At 52.1% G+C, this 24,066-nt stretch overlaps 1 protein-coding gene across 1 annotated transcript in view; it reads right to left on the bottom strand.

The window, feature by feature from the left end:
* Positions 1-24,066, bottom strand: part of AKT2 (v-akt murine thymoma viral oncogene homolog 2) — a 43,837-nt gene that overhangs the window by 16,068 nt on the left and 3,703 nt on the right. The window contains exons 2-4 of the mRNA XM_011983902.1: positions 13,081-13,210; positions 7,151-7,279; positions 5,380-5,491 (exon numbers count right to left, since the gene is read on the bottom strand). Of these exons, the coding sequence (XP_011839292.1) occupies positions 5,380-5,491; positions 7,151-7,279; positions 13,081-13,126 (287 nt within the window). The 5' untranslated portion in view covers positions 13,127-13,210. The remainder of the gene's footprint in view (positions 1-5,379; positions 5,492-7,150; positions 7,280-13,080; positions 13,211-24,066) is intronic.

Below are 24,066 nucleotides of genomic sequence, written 5' to 3'. Positions count from 1 at the left end.
TCGCTGGATCATACAGGACTCTGCAGGACACAGCACAGACCTCGGAGTTTACTCTAAGTGGTAGTAAAAGCCATTCAGAGTTCTAAGCAGAGAAAATACATAAGATTTACATCAAGGCCAGGCACGGTGGCTCACACTTGTAATGCCAGCATTTTGGGAGGCCGAGACAGGCGGATCACCTGAGGTCAGGAGTTCGAAACTAGCCTGACCAACATGGAGAAACCCGTCTCTACTAAAAATAAAAAATGAGCTGGTCATGGTGGCGTGTGCCTGTCATCCCAGCTACTAGGGAGGCTGAGGCATGAGAATCACTTGAACCCAGGAGGAAGATGTTGCAGTGAGCCAAGATCACGCCATTGTACTCCAGCCTGGGCAACAAGAGTGAAACTCTTGTCTTGAAGAAAAAAAAAAAAAAAAAGATTTATATCAAAAAGATCACACATAGCCAGGCACAGTGGCTCATGGCTGTAATCTTAGCACTCTGGGAGGTTAAGATGGGCGGATCACTTGAGCCCAGAGTTCAAGACCAGCCTGGGCAACATGGTGAAACCCCGTCTCTACAAAAAACACAAACATTAGCCTGGTGTGGTGGCAGGTGCCTGTAGTTCTAGCTACTAGCGAGGCTGGGGTGGGAGGATCACCTAAATCCGGGAGATTGAGGCTGTGGTGAGTCGTGATTCTGCCACTGCACCGCAGCCTGGGCAACACAGACCCTGTCACAACAACAACAACAGAAGGATCATACTCATCTGATGCACTATTAAGTATTCTTGCCTGCCAAGACCAGGGGTCTGCAAACTTTTTCCATCAAGGACCAGAAAGCGGGGTGTGGTGGTTTGTGCCTATAATCCCAGCACTTTGGGAGGTCGAGGAGGGAGGACTGCTTGAGACCAGGAGTTTGAGACCAGCCTGGACAACACAGTAAGACTCTGTTTCCACAAAAAAATTTAAAAATTAGCCAGGCATGGTGGTGCGCACCTGTAGTCCCAGCTACTCGGGATCCTGAGGCATAAGGATGGGTTAAGCCCAGGAGTTTGAGGCTGCAGTGAGCTATGATTGCACCAATGCACTCCAGCCTGGGCAACAGAGCAAGAACTTGTCTCAATTTAAAGAAAAGTTTTAAATTTAAAAAATTTTAACTGCCGGGCGCGGTGGCTCAAGCCTGTAATCCCAGCACTTTGGGAGGCCGAGACGGGCGGATCACGAGGTCAGGAGATGACCATCCTGGCTAACCCGGTGAAACCCCGTCTCTACTAAAAAATACAAAAAGCTAGCCAGGCGAGGTGGCGGGCGCCTGTAGTCCCAGCTACTCGGGAGGCTGAGGCAGGAGAATGGCGTAAACCTGGGAGGCGGAGCTTGCAGTGAGCTGAGATCCGGCCACTGCACTCCAGCCCAGGCGACAGAGCAAGACTTCGTCTCAAAAAAAAAAAAGAAAAAAAAATTTTTTTTAATTAAAAATTTAAAAGGGCCAATTATTTAAATTTTTTAGGCTTTGCAAGCCAGTCTTTGTCACAACTACTTAACTCAGCCATAGTAAGCCAAAAGCAGTCAGACTATTCATGAACAAACGGACATGGTCATGTTCCAATAAAACTTTATTTACAAAAATGGAAGGCAGGGCCCTAGTTTGTCAACCCTGTTTTAGGCCTAATTCTAGTTTACAAGAAATACAGACATGGGGAACAAAAGTAAACAACACCAAAAGGCAATAATATGACACACCCAGAAGGTGTGACATTCTACAAGACAACTAGCCTGGCTTGTTAAAAAAATAATAAATAAATAAAAAATCAATGTTTGGGGGAGGAAAAAAAAAGACAAAAGGCTGGACTAGATTAAATAAAACAAGTCAAAGAGACATGTACCTTGAATGAATCCTGGTTTGAAAAACAATGTTCTAAAGGTTGCATATCCTTCAAAAGGTAACTAAAGAAATTCAAGTATGGCATGGATAAGGAGAAGTTACTAGTAAACAAAAATTATTATCATCTCAGGCGTGACAGCATCATGATTCTGTAGGAGAAAGTCCTTATTCTTAGGAGATGCCTACTGAAACACTAAGAAGTGTCACTAAGTAAGAACACAAGTTCAAGTTCAGCATAAAACACACCCAGATGAGGCAGACACGGTGGATGCAGGCCTGCAGAGTCTAGGAGTGGGGCACCTGGACGTCCATTCATTATACTATTCTTTCAACTTTTCTCCAAGTGAAACACGTCTGCAGTGAAGTGGGGGACAGGGAGGAGGGTCTCTCAAGCTGGAGAGGCAACCAGGAGCCCAGTGAGGAGGTGCTGCAGCACCTCGCCAACGAGCAGTCACCAACCGGCACCCACCTACCCTGCGACCCCTGCCTCCCTCCCCAGGCTTAAGAGAGGCCAGCTGACATCAGCCTATGTGGGCCAGAGCTGTGAGGACAGCATCAGTCAGCCAGGAGCAGAGTGGAGGGGGCCTCCCTCTTGCTGGGTTTCTGGCTCACCCCCTCCACCCATCCATAGTTAAGGTCAGAAATCTGGGACCTGGTCTCTCAGTAGTTTCAGCAGTTTTCTCTTTGCCAACAGCAGCAGGTACCAAGAAGAAAAGGCAGGTGGGGCTCTCCAGCCTACAGAATCTGGGTAAAGGAAAGGGCATGTTGTCTTGTGAAAATGGAAACAAGACCATCTCTCCTGCCTACTAAAACACTTTGCTGGCTCCCTGCTCCCATTCCAGGCTGGCAAACTATGCCAGGTACTGCTGTATCAGCCGCTCCTGTTTATCATCCCCCTGCATCGTGTAACAACCCTGGGACAAATCCCAATTTATTAAGCACCTGCCAAGCCCTGTGGGGATCTCTAACTGGAGTCCAAGGCCTTGGCTGAGCTCTCCAGCTTCGAGCGCCTCCAATTCCCCTCTTCCAACACTCCTGGCCCCTTGGTTCTCTAGTGACACAGAACCCCCTGTGGTGGCTGGGATGTATGAGCTATTTCACCTCCAGGCCTTTGCATATGCTGTCCCTTCTGAACTTTCTTCCTTGCTATCTCTGTGGCCAACTCCTATCCAGTCTTCAAAACCCAGCCCCCAACACCCAGGACCTATACACCTACTGGTTTTGATCTGTTTTTATTGGCCATTCATGTTTTGGTCCATAGTTTTCAACTGAGTAGCACCTCAGCTGGCTTGAAATGGTAATTTTGTTCCTCTCAGTGGGGCAAGTATATTTTTTACCTTGGGAGGATATGCAACGATAATTATAGTATAGATTATAGTAACAAGTCTCATGATACTGTAGGCTCCTGAGCTGTACTGTCCAAGAAGGTAGCCACTAGCCATATGTGGCTATTTAAATCAATTAAAATAAACTAAAGAAATCTATTCCTTGGTGGCTGTATTTCAAATGCTCAATCGGCACAAGCAGTCAGCACAGGCAATTGGCACAGGCAATCGGCAAAGGTGCCTACTGGACAGTGCAGACACAGGGCATTTCCACAATGGCCGGAAGTGTTCTTGGACGGCGCTATTTTAGGGCTCTCCAGAAGGTCTGCTGAAACCTTACTCCATAGATAAGCTAGAAGACTGTTTCTCAAAGTGAGGTCCAAATGGACAAAGTGGGAAAAAGAAACATTTCCCACTGATTACAAAGGACTAAGCTCCTTAATATATAAAGAGCTAATACATAAATAAGAAAAAGACCAACTATCCAACAGAAAAATAGACAATATAGACAGTTCAAAATAGGAAACTCACATGGCCCTTGAGGGTCAAACTCATCCACAGAGAAAGAAAGGAAAGCTAAACACCCCAAGGTGCTGAATTTTTCCACTGTTCAGACTGGTACAAATCCAAATGTGTGAAAACACAAGGCCACGGGGGCACTCTCAGACATCGCCTAATGGAAACATCGTAAAACTACAAACTCATTTTCCCAGTGACTCGGCAACCCTGCATCTAAGCACTCGTCACACAGGTCTACCTGTGCACACATCAAACAAGACAGACATGGCTATTTCACTGCAGCATTGCTTATAATGAGCCAAAAGCCAGAAGCAACCCCCATCATCACAATAAAGGACAGCTAAATAAACACACTTGGGACACGCATATCCAATTGTCAAAAAAAAAGTGAAAGCAAAAAATGAAACAAAGCAGCCGCATCTCTCCATATATCAAGGCAAATTCTCCAAGGTACACTAAGGGAAAAGCAAGTCCAGAAGCATGTACAATGCGACCTTTTGTATTTTAAAAAAAAAAAAAAAAAGGGCAGCAGGGCACAAAGGTCTCCCTCTGCTCTTCGAGGGCACCTAAGAACAGTGATTAACTGGGGGGCGGGGAGGTGGACGGAAAGGGCAGGGTGGGGGAAGCTCCACCTTACATTGTTTCAGTTTTGAAATAGATGAGTCTTTATCATCTCTTCTGATTACTAAATTGATCTTTTTAAAATGACTCTCTGGACCACCTGCCTCAAAATCAATAGAGATGCTCATTAAGAACGTAGTTCCTGCCAGGCAGGATAGCTCACGCCTGTAATCTCAGCACTTTGGAGGCCGAGGCAGGCAGATAATTTGAGGCCAGAAGTTTGAGACCAGTCTGGCTAACATGGCAAAATCCCGTCTCTACTAAAAATACAAAAATTAGCCAGGTGTGGTGGTATGTGCCTGTAATCCCAGATACTCGGGAGGCTGAGGCAGGAGAATCACTTGAACCTGGGAGGCGGAGGCTGCAGTGAGCTGAGATGGTACCACTGCACTCCAGCCTAGGCAACAGAGCAAGACTCCGTCTCGAAAAATAAAAATAAAAAAAGAAGGTGGGGTATGGTGGCTCGCACCCATAATCCCAGCACTTTGGGAGGCCAAGGCAAGTGGATCACCTGAGGTCAGGAGTTTGAGACCAGCCTGGCTAACGTGGAGAAGCCCTTTTTCTACTAAAAATACAAAAACTAAGCTGGGCATAGTGGTGCACGCCTGTAATCCCAGCTACTCGGGAGGCTGAGGCAGGAGAATCGCTTGAACCTGGGAGGTGGAGGTTGCAGTGAGCCGAGATCATGCCACTGCATTCCAGCCTGGACAACGAGGGTGAAACTCCATCTCAAAAAAAAAAAGAATGTAGTTCCCTGACCCTGGGCAGATCTCCAAGTAGTCACAGGTCTTGAAGCGAGGCCCAGCAGTCTGGACTTTTCATGAGCTCTGCCTGTGATTCCAATGCACCCGCAAGTCTGAGGGCAGAGTAGGGTCTTCAGACTAAGAACCCCACCTCTTCACAGCCCCAGCTGGGGAGACCCCCCCACCACCAGAATTGCAGACTGGAAACCCCTATGCAGGGTCCCAGGGAAAATCTCCATCTGTACCTTTCCTCCTCACACCAGGCTTGGTCCCTCTCAAGGGCAGCCACACAGAGGCCCAGACTCACCTCTCGTCTGGAGAATCCACGTGGAAGGTCCTCTCGATGACTGTGGTCCACTGCAGGCAGCGTATGACGAAGGTGTTGGGCCGCGGCCTCTCGGTCTTCATCAGCTGGCATTCTGCAGGCAGAGGGAGTAGACAGCAGGGAGCCTGAGGGGACAGCCCTGCCAGCCTGCAGCCCAAAGTGCCCGAGCCACCTCCCACAGGCCCAGCCCCATGCCAGATGGTGCTGGGGACACTCTAGGGACTGAGACAGTCCTGGCCCTGCTCTCACGGGGCTCAGGGTCTAGTGCGTGTGTGGAAAGAGAGGAGCCCACCAGAGAGTGATGGCTCCATAGACAGGGCCGCGATGGGGACAAGCCCGGAGGTGTGCAGAAGCTAAGAGGCAGCATCCAATCCAGCCTGGGGGATGGGGGGACTTCCCAGAGGAAGCAGCTTCTCTGAACTAAGCCCTGAAGGAAAAGGGAACTTAGAGGGTACATGGAGAACAGACGCCCAGAGGTGAGAGGAGGTTCAACATCCTCAGCCGGTGGCCAATTTTGCTCCAAGGGTAAGGAGGGGTAAGTGAGAGACAGGCCTGGAGAGGTGGGCTGGGGCCAGCCAGGCAGGGCCTTGGAGGCCATGGGAAAGAATCTGGACTTTGTCCTCTGGGCAGCAGGGAGCCACAGAAGGCTTTAGATAGGGTAGGGACACAAACAGATTGAGACTGATCCCTCTGGTTGCCATGTAGAGGGTGAGACTAAAGGTCAGAAGGCCAGGGAGGTGGGGAGCCAGCTAGGGAGGGTGGGGCCAACCAAAGTGGAGCCCTGCAGACAGGCTATGGGGAGAGGGCACTGAGGACCAGGCCCAGGCCTCTTGGCCTACTGTCCATGAGACAGAGACAGGAATAGAAAGCTGGGAGAGGCCTGACAGTCAGGTTGGGATGTGGCAGGTATGAGGGACCTAGAAGACACTCGGGGAGACGTGTCCAAGGAGCAGCCTGGGACAGGCTGTGAGTTCTAGCGAGACACTGAGGCTGGGAACAGATGTGTCAGGGTCACCAGCACACGTGGAGAGCAACCAGGAAAAGGCTTCACGCAGAGCAGCATGGGACGGATGCTGGGTTCCAGAGCATGGCAGGAGAGGACGGTGGTCTGAGCTAAGGCCCTGGCGGTGGAGATGGGGGTGCCTCTGTAATGTTCTTAGCAGGCAGAACAACAGGACATGGTGACCCATCAGGTCAGCAAGGAAGGAAGGAGGAGGAAAGGGGCAGGGGTGTCGATAGGACTGTATTCTCCAAGGCTCAGTCAAGGGCTTGGGGCTTGTGAAACTTCACTGCCAGGGTCTGGTTGGAAGGCATCCCTTTGGGTATCACGGAGGGACAGATGTTGCGAGGCCAGCCCTGTGACCGGCTGAGTGGGAAGCTGAGACCCCTCTACGTCCGAGGGACAGAAGATGGAGGCTGTTACCAAAGCGCAGGATGGGAGGCACCTGCCACCAGCTGGGGACCCCAAGGCCTGGCCGACAGAAGCTGGCACCATAAGGAGGCGACACATGGGGCTGGGTGTGGGCAAGTGCCCTGGCTTCTCCCTCCCTCCCACTCTGCATCTCCCCACAGGACAGCCCCACCTGGCCAGCTAACAAGGAGGGAGAGCACGGGAAGGGCGAAAATGGATCCAAGGGCAGGCAGGCCCAGGAGAGGCCCAAGGCTCAATGACCAAGTCCCACGAGCCCCTAAGACCTGCCAGCCATTCTGTGAGCACCAGAACACTGACCCACTCACTCATCCCAAGACACACCTGCTACAGAGAAGTTGTTTAAGGGGGGAAGGGTCTGATCAGGGGCCTCGGGCCTCTCCTTGTACCCAATGAAGGAGCCGTCGCTCTTCAGCAGGAAGTACCGTGGCCTCCAGGTCTTGATGTATTCACCTGAAATGAGGCAGAAGGGGAGGGAGAGAGGTTAGGACAAGGTTGAGCGATGTCCCAGGTGGGTGGCAGGAGGCCCGGTGTGATGGTGACTCACAAGGGGTACCACGGGGCGGGGGGGTGCGGGGGACACATGAGAATGCCTCTCCCGGAGGAGCCCTCCAGGTGGCCCCTGCTGACGCAGGCTGGGGCGCTGGGCTGAGCCCGGGTGATCCACAGGTCATGCCTGGCAGGAAGGTGCCAAAGGCAGTGCCCTGGGGCACCAGTTGCCTCCTGGCAGTTGCAGGAGCAAGCTGTCTATGCCAGCTCCTGGCCTAGTCCCAGGGGAGGCCCAGGCTTCCAAACACACTTGCCCCGTGGCCCTGTAAGGCCAAATCCCACAGACTGGGACTCACCAATAAAGCTGTGCAGGTAGATCAAATGCCAAAACACCTCTGTGCCAGGGGGGTGGCACTGCTGCCACACCCTCCCAGCACCCCTTGACTCCTTCCAACTGTTCTTCACCACGAATATCCAAGCACCCTACACACACACACACACACACACACACACACGAACCCACTCCTTAGCTAAGGATTAAAAGGAGATGGTGAAACACAAAACCTTACACACAAATGTCCACAACAGCGTTATTCATAAAAGCCATCAAGTGGCAACAACCCTAATATCCACAACAACGAATGGATAAACAAAATGTGGCAGATCCATACAATGGAAAACCATTCTGTCATAAAAAGAAATGAAGTACTGAGACGTGCTGCCACGTGGAAGAACCATAACTCATGCTAAGTGAAAAAAGCCAGTCACAAAGGGACCACATATCATTATGATTCCATTTATACAAAATGTCAAGAATAGGCAAACCTATAGAGATGAAAAGTAGGGCCTGGCGTGGTGGCTCACGCCTGTAATCCCAGTACTTTGGGAGGCCAAGGCAGGTGGATCACCTGAGGTCGGGAGTTCAAGAACAGCCTGACAAACATGGAGAAACCCCGTCTCTACTAAAAATACAAAATTAGCTAGGCATGGTGGTGCACGCCTGTAATCCCAGCTACTTGTGAGTCTGAGGCAGAGACTCCTTGAACCCGGGAGGCGGAGGTTGCAGTGAGCCGAGATCGCACCATTGCACTCCAGCCTGGGCAACAAGAGTGAAACTCCGTCTCAAAAAAAACAAAAACAAAAACAAAAGCAAACTGACTATGGTGACGGATGCACAACTCTGAATACACTAAAAGCCACTGAACTGTATATACTTTAAATAGATGAATAATGTAGTGCATCAATTTTACCTCAACATTGCTATTAAAGGCCAGCACAGTGGCTCCCACCTGTAAAATCCTAGTACTTTAGGAGGCTGAGGCAGGCTTAAGTCTGGAGTTTGAGACCAGCCTGGGCAACACAGTGAGATCCAGTCTCCACAAAAATTTTTTTTTAATTAGCCAGGAGTGGTGGCGTGTGCCTGAAGTCCCAGCTACTCAGGAGGCTGAAATGGGAGAATCACCTGAGCCTAAGAAACTCAAGCCATGATGGTGCCACTGCAGTCCAACCTGGTGACAGAGCAAGACCCTAGCTCTTAAAAAATAATAATAATAATTTACAAAAGCCTCCAAAAAAATACTTAACCAAGGTGGTGAAGGGCTTGTATACTAAAAAGCACTGTTTAAAGAAATTAGACCGAGACGGGTGGATCACGAGGTCAGGAGATCGAGACCATCCTGGCTAACACGGTGAAACCCCGTCTCTACTAAAAAACACAAAAAACTAGCCGGGCGAGGTGGCGGGTGCCTACAGTCCCAGCTACTCGGGAGGCTGAGGCAGGAGAATGGTGTGAACCCGGGAGGCGGAGCTTGCTGTGAGCTGAGATCTGGCCACTGCACTCCAGCCTGGGGCACAGAGCAAGACTTCGTCTAAAAAAAAAAAAAAAAAAAAGAAAAAGAAATTAGAGATCTACATAAATGTAAAGATATCCTATGTTCATGGATGAGAAGACAATATTGTTAAGATGGCAATACTACCCAAAGAAATATACAGATTCAATGCCAACCCTATCAAAATTCCAACAGGCTTTTTCTTTTTTCAGAAATAGAAAAGTCAATCCTCACATTCACATGGAATTTCAAAAGGCCTCCAAGAGCCAAAATAATACTGAAAAAGAAGAATAAATACTTTCCAATTTCAAATTTACTATACAAAGCTACAGTAATCAAAACAGTGCAGTATAAGGACAGCCATACAGACCAATGGAAGAGAATTCAGAGCCAAAAAATAAAGCCAAATATCTATACTCAATTGATTTTCAACACAGGTGCCAAGATCATTCAATGGAAAAGAATAGTTTCTTCAACAAAGAGACTATATTTTTTCAAAACGAAAGAAAAGAAACCTAGAAGAAAAAATATCCTTACAATATTTTTTGTTAATTTAAATACTGTTCCTTGCGGAGCAGGGAACAGTGACCCATAGGCAATGTGCCCAGAGTAGCCTATCCTCACAATCTTATCCCTATTCTGCAGATGAAGAAACTGAAGCAACTGGATATCCACATTCAGAAGAATGGAGTTGGACCCCTACTACAAACCATACACAAAAATAAACTCAAAACGAATTGACCTGAATCTAAGAGCTAAAACTACAAAAAACGTCTAAGAATACATATGAGTAAATCTCATTACTTTAAAATTTGGCAATGAATTCTTAGACGACACCAAATGCACAAGCAACAAAAGAAAAACTTAAAGTGAACTCATCAAAATTAAAAACCTTTGTGCATGAAAGGACACTGTCAGGAAAGTAAAAAGATATCCTACAGAAGGGGTGGAAATACCTGGAAAATCTAATAAGGGTCTATTAGCCAGAATACATAAAGAACTCTTACAATGCCAACAACAAAAAGATAAACAGCCTGATTTTAAAACGAGCAAAGGACTCAAATAGACATTCCTCCAAAGATACACAAATGGTCAACAGAGAGATGAAAAGATGTTCAGCATCATTAGTCATCCGGCAAACATAAATCAAAATCACAATGAAGGCCAGGCGCGGTGGCTTACACCTGTAATCCCAGCACTTAGGGAGGTCGAGGCAGGCAGATCACTTGAGGCCAACAGTTCACGACCAGCCTGGTCAACACGGTCAAATCCCATCTCTACTGAAAATACAAAAGTTAGCCGGGCATGATGGTGCACACCTATAGTCCCAGTGCTTGGGAGGCTGCGGCCTGAGAATTGTTTGAACCCAGGAGGCGGAGGTTACAGGGAGCTGAGATCGCGCCACTGCACTCCAGCCTGGAAGACAGAGCAAGACTCTGTCTCGAAAAAAGAAAACACACACACACACACACACACACACACACACACACACAAAATGAGGTACAACTTTACATGCCCAAGGATGGCTGTAATGAAAAAAAACAAGTGTTGGCAAGGATCCCTCATGGACTGCTGGTGGGAATATAAAATGGTGCAGCTCCTTCTTCAAAAAGTGAATAGAATATATCACCCCAAGGCCGGGCACCCCAGGGCCCACCTCACCTTGCCCACCTCTGCCAGCTGCTACTCAGAAAGACGGGCACTGAAAAGGCCAAAGAGTGCAGGTGTGCACATGCGTGTGTGTAGGGTACAAACCTGAGACAGGTGTGTCAGAGTTAGGCCATCCCAGATGACAGAGCAGGCCTGTGGCTGGGTCATCTGGCCCCTTGTAACATGAATGGGGACACTCAAGACCCAAAGAGGCCAAGACTCATGTAATGCCATCAGTAACCCCTGCCCCTCCGACAGTTCCGCACCCATCCCAAGGCTCTCACAGTCCAGCCTAGTGAGCCACAGCCTCTGCACGTGCAGGCCACGGGACAGGAGCCCATGACCCTGTGTACTAGCATACCACCCACTCACCATGCCAAACATTCATTCAACCATTTACTGAGTGCCTACTATATGCCCACCATTTTTAGATGTGCTGGGGATACCACTGTGAAGAAGCCCCATGAAAATGCCTACCCTCATAGAGCTGATGACATCAGAGGTCTGGCTCGTTAACCCACTTTACGGATGTGAAACCAAGGCTCAGTGAGGTGACATGGCTTGCCCACAGTTACACCAAGAGGAAGCAGCGAACCAAGGTTAGAACCTTGATAGCTGCCGAGGCTCAGGAAGCTCCATCGACAACCTCAAACTCCAGGCTCAGGCTGGGGGACTAGGCCAACGGACCTTGAAAGCCATCTCTGTCCAGAAAGAGCAGCAGGAGACCAATCTCCTCTGCTCAGTCAGGTGCGGAGACTGCTCCCAGGGAGGGGCCTCCATCCCTCATCGCTGCTCCCTGTCTGCAGGCTGGTACAGTGCAGGATGCACGGCTCTTCCCGATGCCCGTGGCGCCAGCGCCGTCAGCCTCCTGCTCCTCTCTGAACAAGATCACTTACCCAGGACTCACTGGCTGTCACCTCTGGCATAACTGTGAGGCTCACTCCCCGACTTCCTTCAGGCCTTTATTCAGATGCCCCCTTCTCAGCGAAGCCCCCTCTGGCCACCCTGTCTGCCTCAGGCCCTCCCATCCTCACGTCGCTTGTTTTTCCTCCATGGCTCGCGCCACCGTGTGACACGCTTGTCTGCCTGTGAGCTGTCTGCCTCCCCATCAGCACCCAAGATACCAACACGAGGATGGGCTGTTTGCCTGTTTGGCTCACTGCTGGACCCCGGAACCTAGAACGGTGCCTGGCCCACAGGCGCTGCTCAGCTCGTGTTTGCTGAATGAATGCAAGTGCTCACAGGGCAGCCACCCCCACACCTGGGGCCCTTCCTCCCAGGGGGAGGCCCATGGAAGCTGGCCCGGGACAAAGTCGTCTCTCAGCACGTGGCACTTCTCCCCATCTGCCTCCCAGTCTTGCTTGGCAGCCACTTGGGGACAAACAGCCCTGGGGTCAAAAAGGGTCTCTTTCCTGTCCTAACTTCACTAAAAGGGGACCTCAGCTTCCCACTAGTACAAATGGATTAGATCATGCATCGGCTCACGACATCACAGGGGTGCTCTTGTCTGGAGTGCCAAAGCCAAGGTCCTTTTCCACGGCCTGCAGGCGCGACATGGCTGGACCCTGCGTTGCTCCCCTGCTTGCCTCCCCCAGCTCGCCCTCGCTCACACTGCTCCAGCCACGCTGTTACCAGAAAACAGCAGGCACATCCCCACCTGGGAGCCTCCGTCCTTGCTGTCCCTCTCCCTGGGACACCCTTGCCCAGCCAGTGCCTCACCTCCTCCAGGCTCCAGGCCTCTGATCACTGCCCTTTCCTCAGGGCAGCCTCTCCATGCCCCCCCGCCCCCAGCCCACTGCCCTCACTCACAGTTCCCACTTTTCACCCCAGCACTCGCCACCTCAACATTCCATGTCTACTTATTTACTGTCTGCCTCACCCCCACTGGAACATAAGCTCCATCAGAGGACCACTGTGTCCTGGAGCCCAGGGCTACCTGGCACAGCACACAGTCAATGAATACTCGCTAACTGAATGAATGCTGAATACTGCCTCACTGTGTTACTTCAGTGATGTGACTTCCCCTCTCTGGCCCTCAGTTTCTTCATCTATAAAATGGGGCTATGAATGAGCTCACTCATGCACAGGTAGATCCCCACTCTCCTGCCCAGGTGACCGCTGAAGGAGTCCATGAAACAGGGGCATAAGCAGCTGTGGGTCTGGGGCTGCGGAATGCTGGCTCCTCAGGCTGGTAAGACCCTCTGCCTCTGCCTCTCGGGGCACAGCTTCCACGAGGAGCCAGCGTGGGAGAAGGAAGCAATCTGGCAGGCAAAAGCGGCCTCTTACCGCGCTTGTGGAGCCAGCCTTCTTTGATGACAGACACCTCGTTCATGGTGGCAGCGTGGCACGCTGTCACCTAGCTCGGGACAGCTCAGGGCAGCAGGACATGCAGGAGGCGCCGTGGACAGGGCACAGTCTGCAAGACAAGAGAGGAGCTGGTCAGGGTGGGAGGGGATTCCACACCAGCCCCTTCCCTGAGGACACCAAGCTCTGAGGCCCTCTGGCTGCTCTGCCCACTCGGCAAAGGGTAAGGCCAGCAAGGGTGGCGTGGAGCCCTGCTCTCAGGGATCCATTCTGAGGAGAGAGATGTGGCCATGTCCCCAGAGACCCCAATCTGGGGAAGCAGAGCTCCCTGGCCTAAGCGCAGGCCAGACCCCGAACTCAGGACACTCATGCTGGGGGGAGGTGGCCCCTCCACCCACAGTCACTCCTGACTGAGCGAGCATCGAGGTAGCCGTGCCCTGTCCCCCGTGTCACTCCTATGGCCCAACACTGAGGTAACCCAGTATGAATCAGACAGCCCAGGGCACCTGAGGGAGTGCGCAAAGCCACCAGCATCTGCCTGTCCCCTCACCATCTTACACACACACACACACACACGTGTGCACACACACGTGCACACACGCGCACACAGAACCACCAGCATCTGCCTGTCCCATCTTACATACACACACACACACACACACACACACACACACGCACTCTTTTCTCTCTCTCCTCCCCCTCCCTTCTTTCCAAACCAGGAAGCCAACAACCTGCCACCTTCAACAAACTAAGTACACTCCCGTCCCCCTATGCCATCCCACGCCACTCCCCAAGCCTCAGCGGCCTCCCTCTCCCGGTCAGATGATAGAGTAAAGACAGGTCTCAGACGGCCCAAGATCTTGAACAAGAAAGCAACCTACTGCGTATGCACGGTCTGGGGCCTAGAAGCCAGTCCCGGGGGCTTGACCAAGGCCCTGGTCCCTACCCCAAGACCTCCACTTCTGTCCTCAGGGACCAGCAACCGACAGACTGAGGGACGCCGAGGCCACTGCTTCGTCTCAGGTTACCGGAGCAGAGGGGAGGAGGGCGCAAGGCAGCGCCAGCTGGGCCCCTACCTGGAGCCTGGGGCCTGGCCAGGGTCCACAGAGACCAAGGCGCCTTTGCCTTTCCCAGCCTGGGGTTATTTGCGGACAGCAGGTCGGGAGCTACGGTGGCCCCCAGAGAAGTGGCAGCTGGCTCTAGGGACACCGTGGGCATCAGCTTTCTCTCGTGCCCCAGGGGAGCTGGTGGGCCGGACACACTACTGCCTGGCATGTGACAGTGGCAGGCTGCCCAGGCCCCAGGCAGAAGGAAGGGAGGTAAGTGGGAGGAAGCGGGAGGAAAGACAAGATGGACAATGACAGGGAAGTAAACAGGAGAGTGAGAAATCACATTCTGGGCTCCAAGCTGCAAAGGCAATGATGTGAGGCTGGGAGCAGCAATAAGGGGCTTCCCTCGCCAGCAACATGCCCGGCACCCCACAACCCCAACACACAGGACTGCCAGACTCTCCATCCTCAACATCCCCACATCTCAGCTGGGCACAGTGGCTCACGCCTATAATCCCAACACTTTGGGAGGAAGGCAGGAGAATCCCTTGAGCCCAGGAGTTTGAGATCTGCCTGGGCAACATAGTGAGAACCTGTCTCACCATGTAATTTTTTCTACAAAAAAATCAAAAATTAAAAAATTAGCCAGGCATGGCGGTGTGCACCTGAAATGTCAGCTACTCGAGATGCTGAGGCAGGAGGATCACTTGAGCCTGGGAGGTCAAAGCTGCAGTGAGCCTTGATCGAACCACTGCACTCCAGCCTGGGTGACAGAATGAGACCCTGTTTCAAAAAACATAAATATGTATGTATTTCTATACCTCTCACTGTTCTGTGCGTCAACCTCTAACATGACCACCTCTCCCCATCCTGCCGGCAGCCTGGCTCTAGTCGGGTCTGCCCCCACCTCTTCCCCGAGTTCCTACGCTCCACTCTTGCTCCCTTCCCACTCACCCCACATTCAGCAGCTAGAGGGATCCTCAACGCTGAACCTGTCTTTCTCCTGCTCAAAACCCTTTGTGGCTCCCTGGTGTTACGAGGAAAACAGCCAAACTCCTCAGCTGAGGATCCAAGACCCTTCAGGACCTGGCCTCTGCTGCCCTGCGTTCCAGGTGCATGAGCTGAGACGTGCACCTAGAAAGCCCTCGGGAAAGGCTAAGGACCATGACATTGACCTCTCCAACCTCTCCGCCCCACCCCACTCTCCGTGTTACGCTTCTGTCACTCAAGCACTTCCCTCTGGCCTCCATCAGGGACAGGGCCTCCTTCTGGGCATTCTTCTCCCTCTTCCTTGAGGTCTCAGCTAAACCAGTGCCTCCTCCAGGAAGGCTTCCCCACCTCAGAGGCTGCACTGTGTGCGCTTTGTGCACCCTCGAAGCAACCCTCCCAACACCCATAAACGCTAAGGCAGTGGACCAGCAAAGCATCTGATATCTAATGAGCAAAGGAAGAAAGAGGCCAAATGCCCACAACGGATCCCCACCCCGGGAACAGACACAGCCAGGGACACACTACCAGACTCTCTTCACCACACCAATCTTTTCTGGGGGGCATCCTAGGCTCCAGATGGTACCAGCAATAGAATGTCACTGAGACACAGCCCTGCCTTCCTGAGGCTCACAGTATGGTGGGAGGGGCAGAAAAATACACAGAGACACAAATCATCAGGTGATGGGGAGGCTGGAGAGTGGGAAGAAGAGGATGTTAGCTTGGTGTGGGGGACTTGAGAGCAGACGCCCGAGTTAACTGAGGGAGTGAGCTGTGTAGACACATGAGGAAATGCATTTCAGCAGGGGAACACAAAATTCAAGGACCTGAGGCAGGAGGGGGCCTGGTGAGCGGAAAGTCAGGGAGAGGCGGACAGGGGAGAACACCAAGGGCCTTCTGGGCTATGGCTGGGACTGAGAGAAGCCCATCCCCTACACGGACCTACACCACGCCTTCCCTGATGCAAGCTCAGTTCAAAATACTTCCCACATCGCTGGGAGGGAGAACTCAGAGTCCAAAGGAAGGGCTGATGTGGAGGGAATAGAACCGGGGCTCCAAGTCCCATCTCCCCGCTCGCTGGCCCACAGCAGCCCAGGGACATTGACTCTTAGGGCCCCCGTGATGCAGCAGCACTGCGGCTACTGGCAGCACTAAAGCACCCACTGTGGGCCCAGGACTCGGCCTACTGCGTGGTGCCCAGTGAACAGCCAAACGCACGGCTGCCGTTACTCCAGACAGAAGCAAAGGCAGACAGGTGTGAACAAGAGTGGTCAGGGTTCCAGAGTCCGAGAGCCACCGCCAGCTGGGTGGCCTTGGGCAGGGTGCCGGTGCTCCCATGGAGTCACTCCTGAATGTTCCCAACACCCCATCAGACAGTCGGTGACCATGCCCAGGTGAGGACAGAAGCTCAGAGAAGGGAAGCTGTTTACCTTGGGTCTCCCAGCCGAGAAGCAGTGGAGGCCCTGGCCGCTGCTGGGATCAACAGAGTTGCTTTTTACAATCTCATCTCAGCAACTAAGGAATCAGCACAGCTGGAGGGAGAGCAGGCGGAGGAGTTGAAGATCCCCTGCGTCCCGCCTGGATCGTTCCCTGTCCTCCTACTGAGGGTGGCGCCTCATCTGAGGTGTTCGTGACGCAGTCCTGTGGTGATGAAATACCAGCCACTGCAGCCAAGAAGATGGCCTGCTCACTGGGGGGCTGCCGACGGAGGACACCAGGCGGGGGGACAGAGACTTGCCTGTGGAACCCCCGCAGCACGCCCTGCCGAGGGGAGTCCCTGCACGGCCCCACCCCACTCACTACTTCCTAAGGTGCCTGGGCATCAGTCTTCTGAGGGCCTGGGCCAGAGCTGCAGCTGCTGACTAAAGGCAAGCCACCTGGGAGGCAAGGTAAAAAGAGCAAGAGCACCTCACAGGAGAGGACACCCACACAACCAAGAAACACACGTAATCTCATTAATTACAGGGAAATGCAAATTACAACCACCTACTTGGGATGGCTCGAATTTTAAAAACTGACAAGGCCAGGTGCTGGCAAGGATGCAGAGGAACCAGAACCCTTACTCACTATTGGTGGGAGTTGCAAAATGGTTCAACCACTGTGGAAAACTGTTAAACAGTCAAAATTAAAGCTCAATATATGCCTACCCCATGACCTAGCAATTCCTCTCAAAGAAATTAGTGTACGTACAAAAGACTTGTACTAGAATGCTGACAGTGGCAATACTCACAGTAACCCCAAACTGGTTAACAGACTGGGAGTCTACCCACCAGAGAATGGATAAACAAACACGTAGATCCACAGTAGAACACTACTCAGCAACGAAAAGGACTGAACTGTTGCTAAATACAGCAGAGAAGGGGTGAGAGAACATTACAGAATGAAAGAAGTCAGACAGCACTCTGCCCACGCGCCTCCTGCAGTCTGGAGCCCTGTGACCACTTGAGTCAGCTCCCACCCCTCCTCCGCTCGAACCCACCGCCGTGCAGCGTAAAAGCAGCCCCAGGACCCTACGCAGCCTGCACTATCCCCCTTTGCTTCTCTGAAGGCACTTCACTTCAGCAGTGCCTGGCTCCCTCAGCTGCCAGGACACACCAGGACAGTCCACCTCAGGGCCTTGTACACACTGCACCCTCAGGTGGAAACTCGGGCCCCGCCCCACTCTCTTCAGCCTCTGCTCACATCCCTTTCTTGAGAAGCCTTCCTAACCTCCCTAGGCAAAGCACGCCCACCCTACCTCCCCTTACCCTTACCCTTCATTTTCCCCAAGCACCTATCACCACCGATGTTACCGTATGTGTTTGTTTACGCTAACTGCCCACCACCCGCACTGGAACGTCAGCACAGCGAAGGCAGGACCCTTGGCTGCCTTGGTCACAGTTGGATCCCCAGAGCTTTGTATGGTGCTGGGCACAGAGTGGGTACTTAATAAGTATCTGTGGAATGAACGTGTACAGAGTGAAGCCCTGTGCCCGAAACAGGCTCAAAATAAGCTCAATTCCTTTCCTTGCCACTTACTAAGTCCTTTTTCTCTCGCCCCCTCTCACTGACCTGGTTTTGATGCCAGACAGCACAGATGGGCTAGGGAGGCAGGTGGGGAAGCAGAGATCTGCGTCTCTTGGAGCTGGAGCTGGTGGGTGGGGCTCCCTTCCTGGTGTTGCGGAGGCTCACTGGGGAGGTGGCAGCGACCTCCTCAGGAGCCTCTGTCGCCTGCACTCAGATCTGTGCCTTTCCACAATGCTCAGAGGAAGACTTGCTCAGGAGATAAATTCAAAGACAACAGGAAGCTGGACGTGGTGGCTCACGTGTGTAATTCCAGAACTTTTAAAGGCTGAGGCAAGAGTATCTCTTGAGACCAGGAGTTCAAGACCAGCCTGGGTAACATAGCAAGACCTTATCTCTACAAAAAATACAAAAATTACCCAGGTGTGGTGGCGCACACTGTAGTCCCAGCTACTTGGGAGGCTGAGCTAGGAGGACTGCTTGAACCCAGGAGGTTGAGGCTGCAGTGAGCTATGACTGCATCACCACACTCCAGCCTGGGAGACAGAGCAAAACTGCATCTCAAAAAACAAAGAAACAAACTAAAAAAAAAAAACAAAACTGGTCGGGCATGGTGGCTCACACCTGTAATCCCAGCACTTTGGGAGGCCAAGGCAAAAGGATCCCCTGAGCCCAGGAGTTTGAGACCAGCCTGAGTAACATGGTGAAACCCTGTGTCTGCCAAAAAAATAAAAATAAAAATATAAAAAGTAGTCAGGCACGGCGGTGTGCACCTGTAGTCTCAGGTACCTGGGAGGCTGAGGTGGGAGGCTGACTTCAGCCTGGGAGGTAGAGGTTGCAGTGAGCTGAGATTGTGCCACTGCACTTCAGCCTGGGTGACAAAGCCAGACTCCGTCTTAAAAAAAAAAAAAAAAAAAAAGCCAAAGACAACAGGAACTAGTGGTGTAACAGGCGGCATCTGCTCATGGGAACTCAGCAGAAAGGCACCTGGGGCAAGACAGGAGGGAACCAGCTCCCTCATCTGCCACAAGTCATTCACCACTCTACAAACTGGTCCCAGCGTCTTGTGAGGGCATTCCGGTAAAATTGATAAAGTGGAAAATGTCCATGTGCTTGGAAGAATTTCTCCTGCAGAAGATGCCAGTGCCGGGGCACAAAGGTTCTAAGGTGGGAATTCTCAGCCTCAGCATTAGTGACATTTGGGGAGAGAGAATCCCTGATGTGGGGACTCTTCTGCACCCTCAAGAGGTTTGGCAGCATCCTGGGTCTCCAATCACTAAAGCCAACAGCACACCCTCCCCCTGGTTATGACAATCACACATGTCTTCAGTCATCACCAAATATCTCCTGGGGTATAAAACCACCACCAGCTGAGGACCGCTGTCCTAAGTATGTACTGCTGAAATAGGGAAACCTGGCAACAATCTAAAAGCTCACAACAGGGGTCCGGTGCTATAATATTGGTTAATAACATGACTACTAAAAAGAGCAAGGCTCACATAGCCATACCACGTGCCAGGCCCATCTGAGTGCTTTGCACATACCAATATAACCCTCACAGCAACCCTCTGAGGCAGACATTCCTACTGTTTCTATGATAATGAGGAAACTGAGGAACAGAAGTGAAATGACTTGTCCTATGACCTGATCTCAGGAAGTATAGGCGGCCCGGCTCCCCCACGACACCGTGCCACACAGCCTTCAGAGTCAGGCAGACCTGGACTGGGGTCCTCTCTTGCCCACTTTCTAGCCTCCCAAGCCTCTGTTTCCTCCTGTCCCTGCAAGGACAGACAGCAGGGCTTTCATCACAGGCTCACACAGGGAAGTGCTCAGCACAGCACCCAGCACGTGAAGAGGGTCTGGCCACGCAACACAAGCCATCCTGAGCACAGAAACACAGAAACCAGCCCCGCTGTGCCGACACTAAGGCCATCAGCATTCGCTAACGAAGGCTAGTGGCACAACAGAACTCAGGTGGGATGCCTTTTCTGAGACACACACACATGTCCTATCACCTCAATTCTACAATATGTGTATTGTTTCACATGCTGACGTCACTGAGATTGGCATGTACCTCGCAATCCATGGATAAAACTCACCTATCGCATTCTTTTCAGAAAAGCAGTTGTATGATCAATAATGGACCTTAGAGGACACACTGTCTTAGACTTCAGGGCATGAGGAGGTATGTGTTTAAATCTCACACGCACAGAAAAAAGAAATCCAAAGGAAATACCCAACACTAACAGAGGCAGGAGAGTGGGTACAGGAGTCAAGGCAGCCTCAGGAACCAAATGCCAGCGTTTCAGCCCTGGCTGTGTCACCTGCTGTGGGACCCTGGGCAAGTCACCAAGTCACGTTCCCTTTCTTCACCTCTGTTTCCTCATCTACATATCAGAGATAATAACCACACATACCTCGAAGGCTATTGGGAGGGTTCAGTGAGTTAATCCACATAAAGTCCTCCCAAAAGAGCCAGAAAGGGCAACTGCTAAACACGTATCAAATATTATCATCATTGGCCGGGCGCGGTGGCTCATGCCTGTAATCCCAGCACTTTGGGAGGCCAAGGCGGGCAAATCACAAGGTCAGGAGGTTGAGACCAGCCTGGCCAATATTGTGAAACTCTGTCTCTACTAAAAATACAAAAATTAGTCGGGCGTGGTGGTGCGTGCCTGTAATTCCTGCTACTCAGGAGGCTGAGGCAGGAGAATTGCTTGAACCCAGGAGGCAGAGGTTGGAGTAAGCAGAGACTGTGCCACTACACTCCAGCCTGGGGGACAGAGCAAGACTCCGTCCCAAAAAAAAAAAAAAAAAAAAAAAAAAATCATTATTTCCTCTGATGGGTGGAGACACGGGAAACTTCACTTTCTATACTGTGTGTTTCTGAACAGGTGAATTTTTTACCTATTCTACCTCCTTGGTGAGAAGGTGGCATGGAAGAGACTTTTTTTTTTTTTTCCTGAAAAGGTCTGGGTACCTCAAAAAAAGAAGAGAGACTTTTTTTTTCTTTTTTCTTTTAAACACGCTCCCCACACTCCCCATACTCGCCCCATCTGTCTGCTTGGAGCAGGTGGGACTGGAGGCAGGTTGAAGCCGTGGGCAGGCTGCAAAAGAAACAGGGACAAGAATAAGCACAGAGCAGATTCCTTCTCCTCCCTACCACCCCCCTCAACACACCTTCCCCCTCACACCACCCAGGGCCTTAGAGCACCCACAGAAATCATGTCAAATATTCTATTCTGCCTGGCCACGGGCTGCACACATCCTGAGAGTTCCACGCTGCGACCAGCAGGATCCTCCAGGCAGTTCTGACCCTGTCCCTCCCCTGCTCAGGACCTCTCCCCAGTGCCCATGGATCACGTCCAAGGCCCCTACGGAGGCTGCCAGGGGCCATCTGCCTTGGCCCCGCCTGCTCTCCAGCCTCATTCGTCTGCTCGTTCCAACACACAATCTCCCCTTCTCCTGGCCCCAGGAAGACTCCCCGCTCTCACATCCCAGGACCTTCGCACCTGCTGTACCCCCTGCCTGGCACTCTGTTCACCCATCTTCCTCAGGGAGGCCTTCCCTGACCTCCCACCAGCAGCCGATCCTCAGAGCTCAGCCTTCCCTTCCCCTCACAGCACTTGCCTCTGTCACCTGCATGACTATGTGGGTAATGTCGCCTCTCCCACTGGACTGTGAGTTCCACAAGGCAGGGACACAGTCTGTCCTAGCCCCCATTGTGTCCCCAGTTCCACTCAGCACAGGGATGGGCCCATAGCTTTCATTATTTCAAGGCAGGAGTGGTGTACAGAACCACAGCACTTGTGCCAAGTGAAGGTAAAACAAAAAGTCCTGCATTCATTCATTCCACAAATATCACACCAACCCTGCGTCATCACTGCTCGGGTCACCAGGGATTCAGCAGTGACCAAAACAGAACTCCCTGCCATTGGGGAGCCGGGGGGATGATGGAACAGGCAGCAAAATAAAAAATAAACATATAAACAAATTAGGATAGCCAAAGCTGACAAATGCCATGGAGAAAAGGAGCACTCGGAAGATTCAGTGCAGGGAAAGGGAGCAGGGGTTTCCGATTTAAAACAGGATGGTGACAGAACGGCGCACTGAGGCTGTGCAGTCTGAGCAGAACCGGAAGCAGGTGAGAGCGCCAGGGGAAGACCTGAGGAGGAACACTGCAGGCAGGCAGGCAGGCAGGCAGGCAGGCAGGGGAGGAGCAGGGCTGAGGCACCCACAGGAGCTGGTGAAGGGGAGGGCTGGGAGATGTAGCTAGAGGAAGCTGGGGACCGCTGGGCAGGGCCTTGGGGGCCACTGTCAGCACTGTGGCTCTTATTTGGAGTGAGAGGGGAACTCTCAGCCTGAGGAGCGCTGGGGAGTGGGGGAGGGGCAGCAGGTGGAACCCCTTGCACCCAGGGTGGGGCAGGAGTCCTTAGGAAGACAGCCTTCCTCTCCAGGAGCTGTCCTCAGAATAAGCCCTGGGCACTGGCCTGATGGGCTCGCCACAGGCCTCAGTTGAGAACCATGAGGACCCGTATGCAGCAGATGAGAAAACCGAGAATGGGAGAGATTCGGTGAATACCTACAGCTAGAGACAGCAGGGACACAGCCAAGGAGCCCGGACCCCTGTCCTCCGAGCCCTTAGTGGCCTCCACCTCCCTCTGCCTTTGCTCCCAAGAGACAGGGCCACCTCCCATCTTGTGTCACCTCCTCCTACATCCCGGCCAGCCCTCCCTTACCGTCCCTGATGTGCACACATGCGCGGGAGCCCTCCAGTCGGACTGCATGGGGCGTCCCTGACCCACGTCGCTCTGCATCGCCACCACCTCCCTGGGAGCTCCGGGACAGGGCCCAGTGGCAGAAGGAGAAACCGGTGGGTCTGCATCAAGGCTAATACTCAGTGAGTGCTCACAAAACGCCAGGCATGGATTAATGTTCATCTTCAGAGCCAGCCTGTGTTACTATCCCCATTCCTCACATGGGAAAACTGAGGCCCAGGGAGAAAGTCACATGCACACAGTCACAGTGAGTGGGTGCAGGACAGGGGCCGCAACCAGAGCAGAACTAGCCCACAGACCTTTCCATAACGACGGAAACGTGGTTACTAAACGTTTGAACGATGGCCAGTGCAACTAAAGAACTGACTTTTTACTTTTATTTAATTGTAATTAATTAAAACTTAAAAAGCCATATGTGAGGCCGGGCACGATGGCTCATGCCTGTAATCACAGCACTTTGGGAGGCTGAAGTGGGTGAATCACGAGGTCAGGAGTTCAAGAACAGCCTGGCCAAGATGATGAAACCCTGTCTCTACTAAAAATACAAAAATTAGCCAGGCGTGGTGGTGGACGCCTGTAATCCCAGCTACTTGGGAGGCTGAGGCAGAGAATTGCTTGAACCCAGGAGACAGAGGTTGCAGTGAGCCAAGATCGCACCACCACCCTCCAGCCTAGGTGACAGAGTAAGATTCCGTCTCAAAAAAAAAAGTCCATACATAGCTAGTAGCTACCATTCTGGAGTGCAGCTCTATAGAATCCCTGCTAATTAAGCTTAAGCACCAGGAGTCTAAAGGCAGGAGGCGGGAGTGTGACTCTCACAGGCCCAAGAGGAGCCAGATCATCCCAGCCCGGCTAGAAGCTCCCATGCTATACCCCATCTCTCCCGCATCCCAACGCCTTACCTGGGGAACTGGAGCAGGACTCAGGCCCAAACTCACACCTCTAGCCAACTCAAACCCTGACTCTACCACTTCCACACTACACAGGTTCTCTGAACCTCAGCTTCCGCATCTGTAAAATGGAATCTTTTTTTTTTTTTCTTTTGGGACAGAGTTTCGCTCTGTCGCCAGGCTGGAGTGCAGTGGCCAGATCTTGACTCACTGCAACCTCTGCTTCCCAGGTGCAAGCGATTCTCCTGCCTCAGCCTCCCA

The sequence above is a fragment of the Mandrillus leucophaeus genome, unplaced genomic scaffold, assembly GCF_000951045.1.
Source record: "Mandrillus leucophaeus isolate KB7577 unplaced genomic scaffold, Mleu.le_1.0 Scaffold106, whole genome shotgun sequence".
NCBI classification, from domain to species: Eukaryota; Metazoa; Chordata; class Mammalia; order Primates; family Cercopithecidae; genus Mandrillus; species Mandrillus leucophaeus.
Note: the sequence above shows the minus strand (reverse complement) of the source record. Positions and strands in the feature narration are given on the sequence as shown.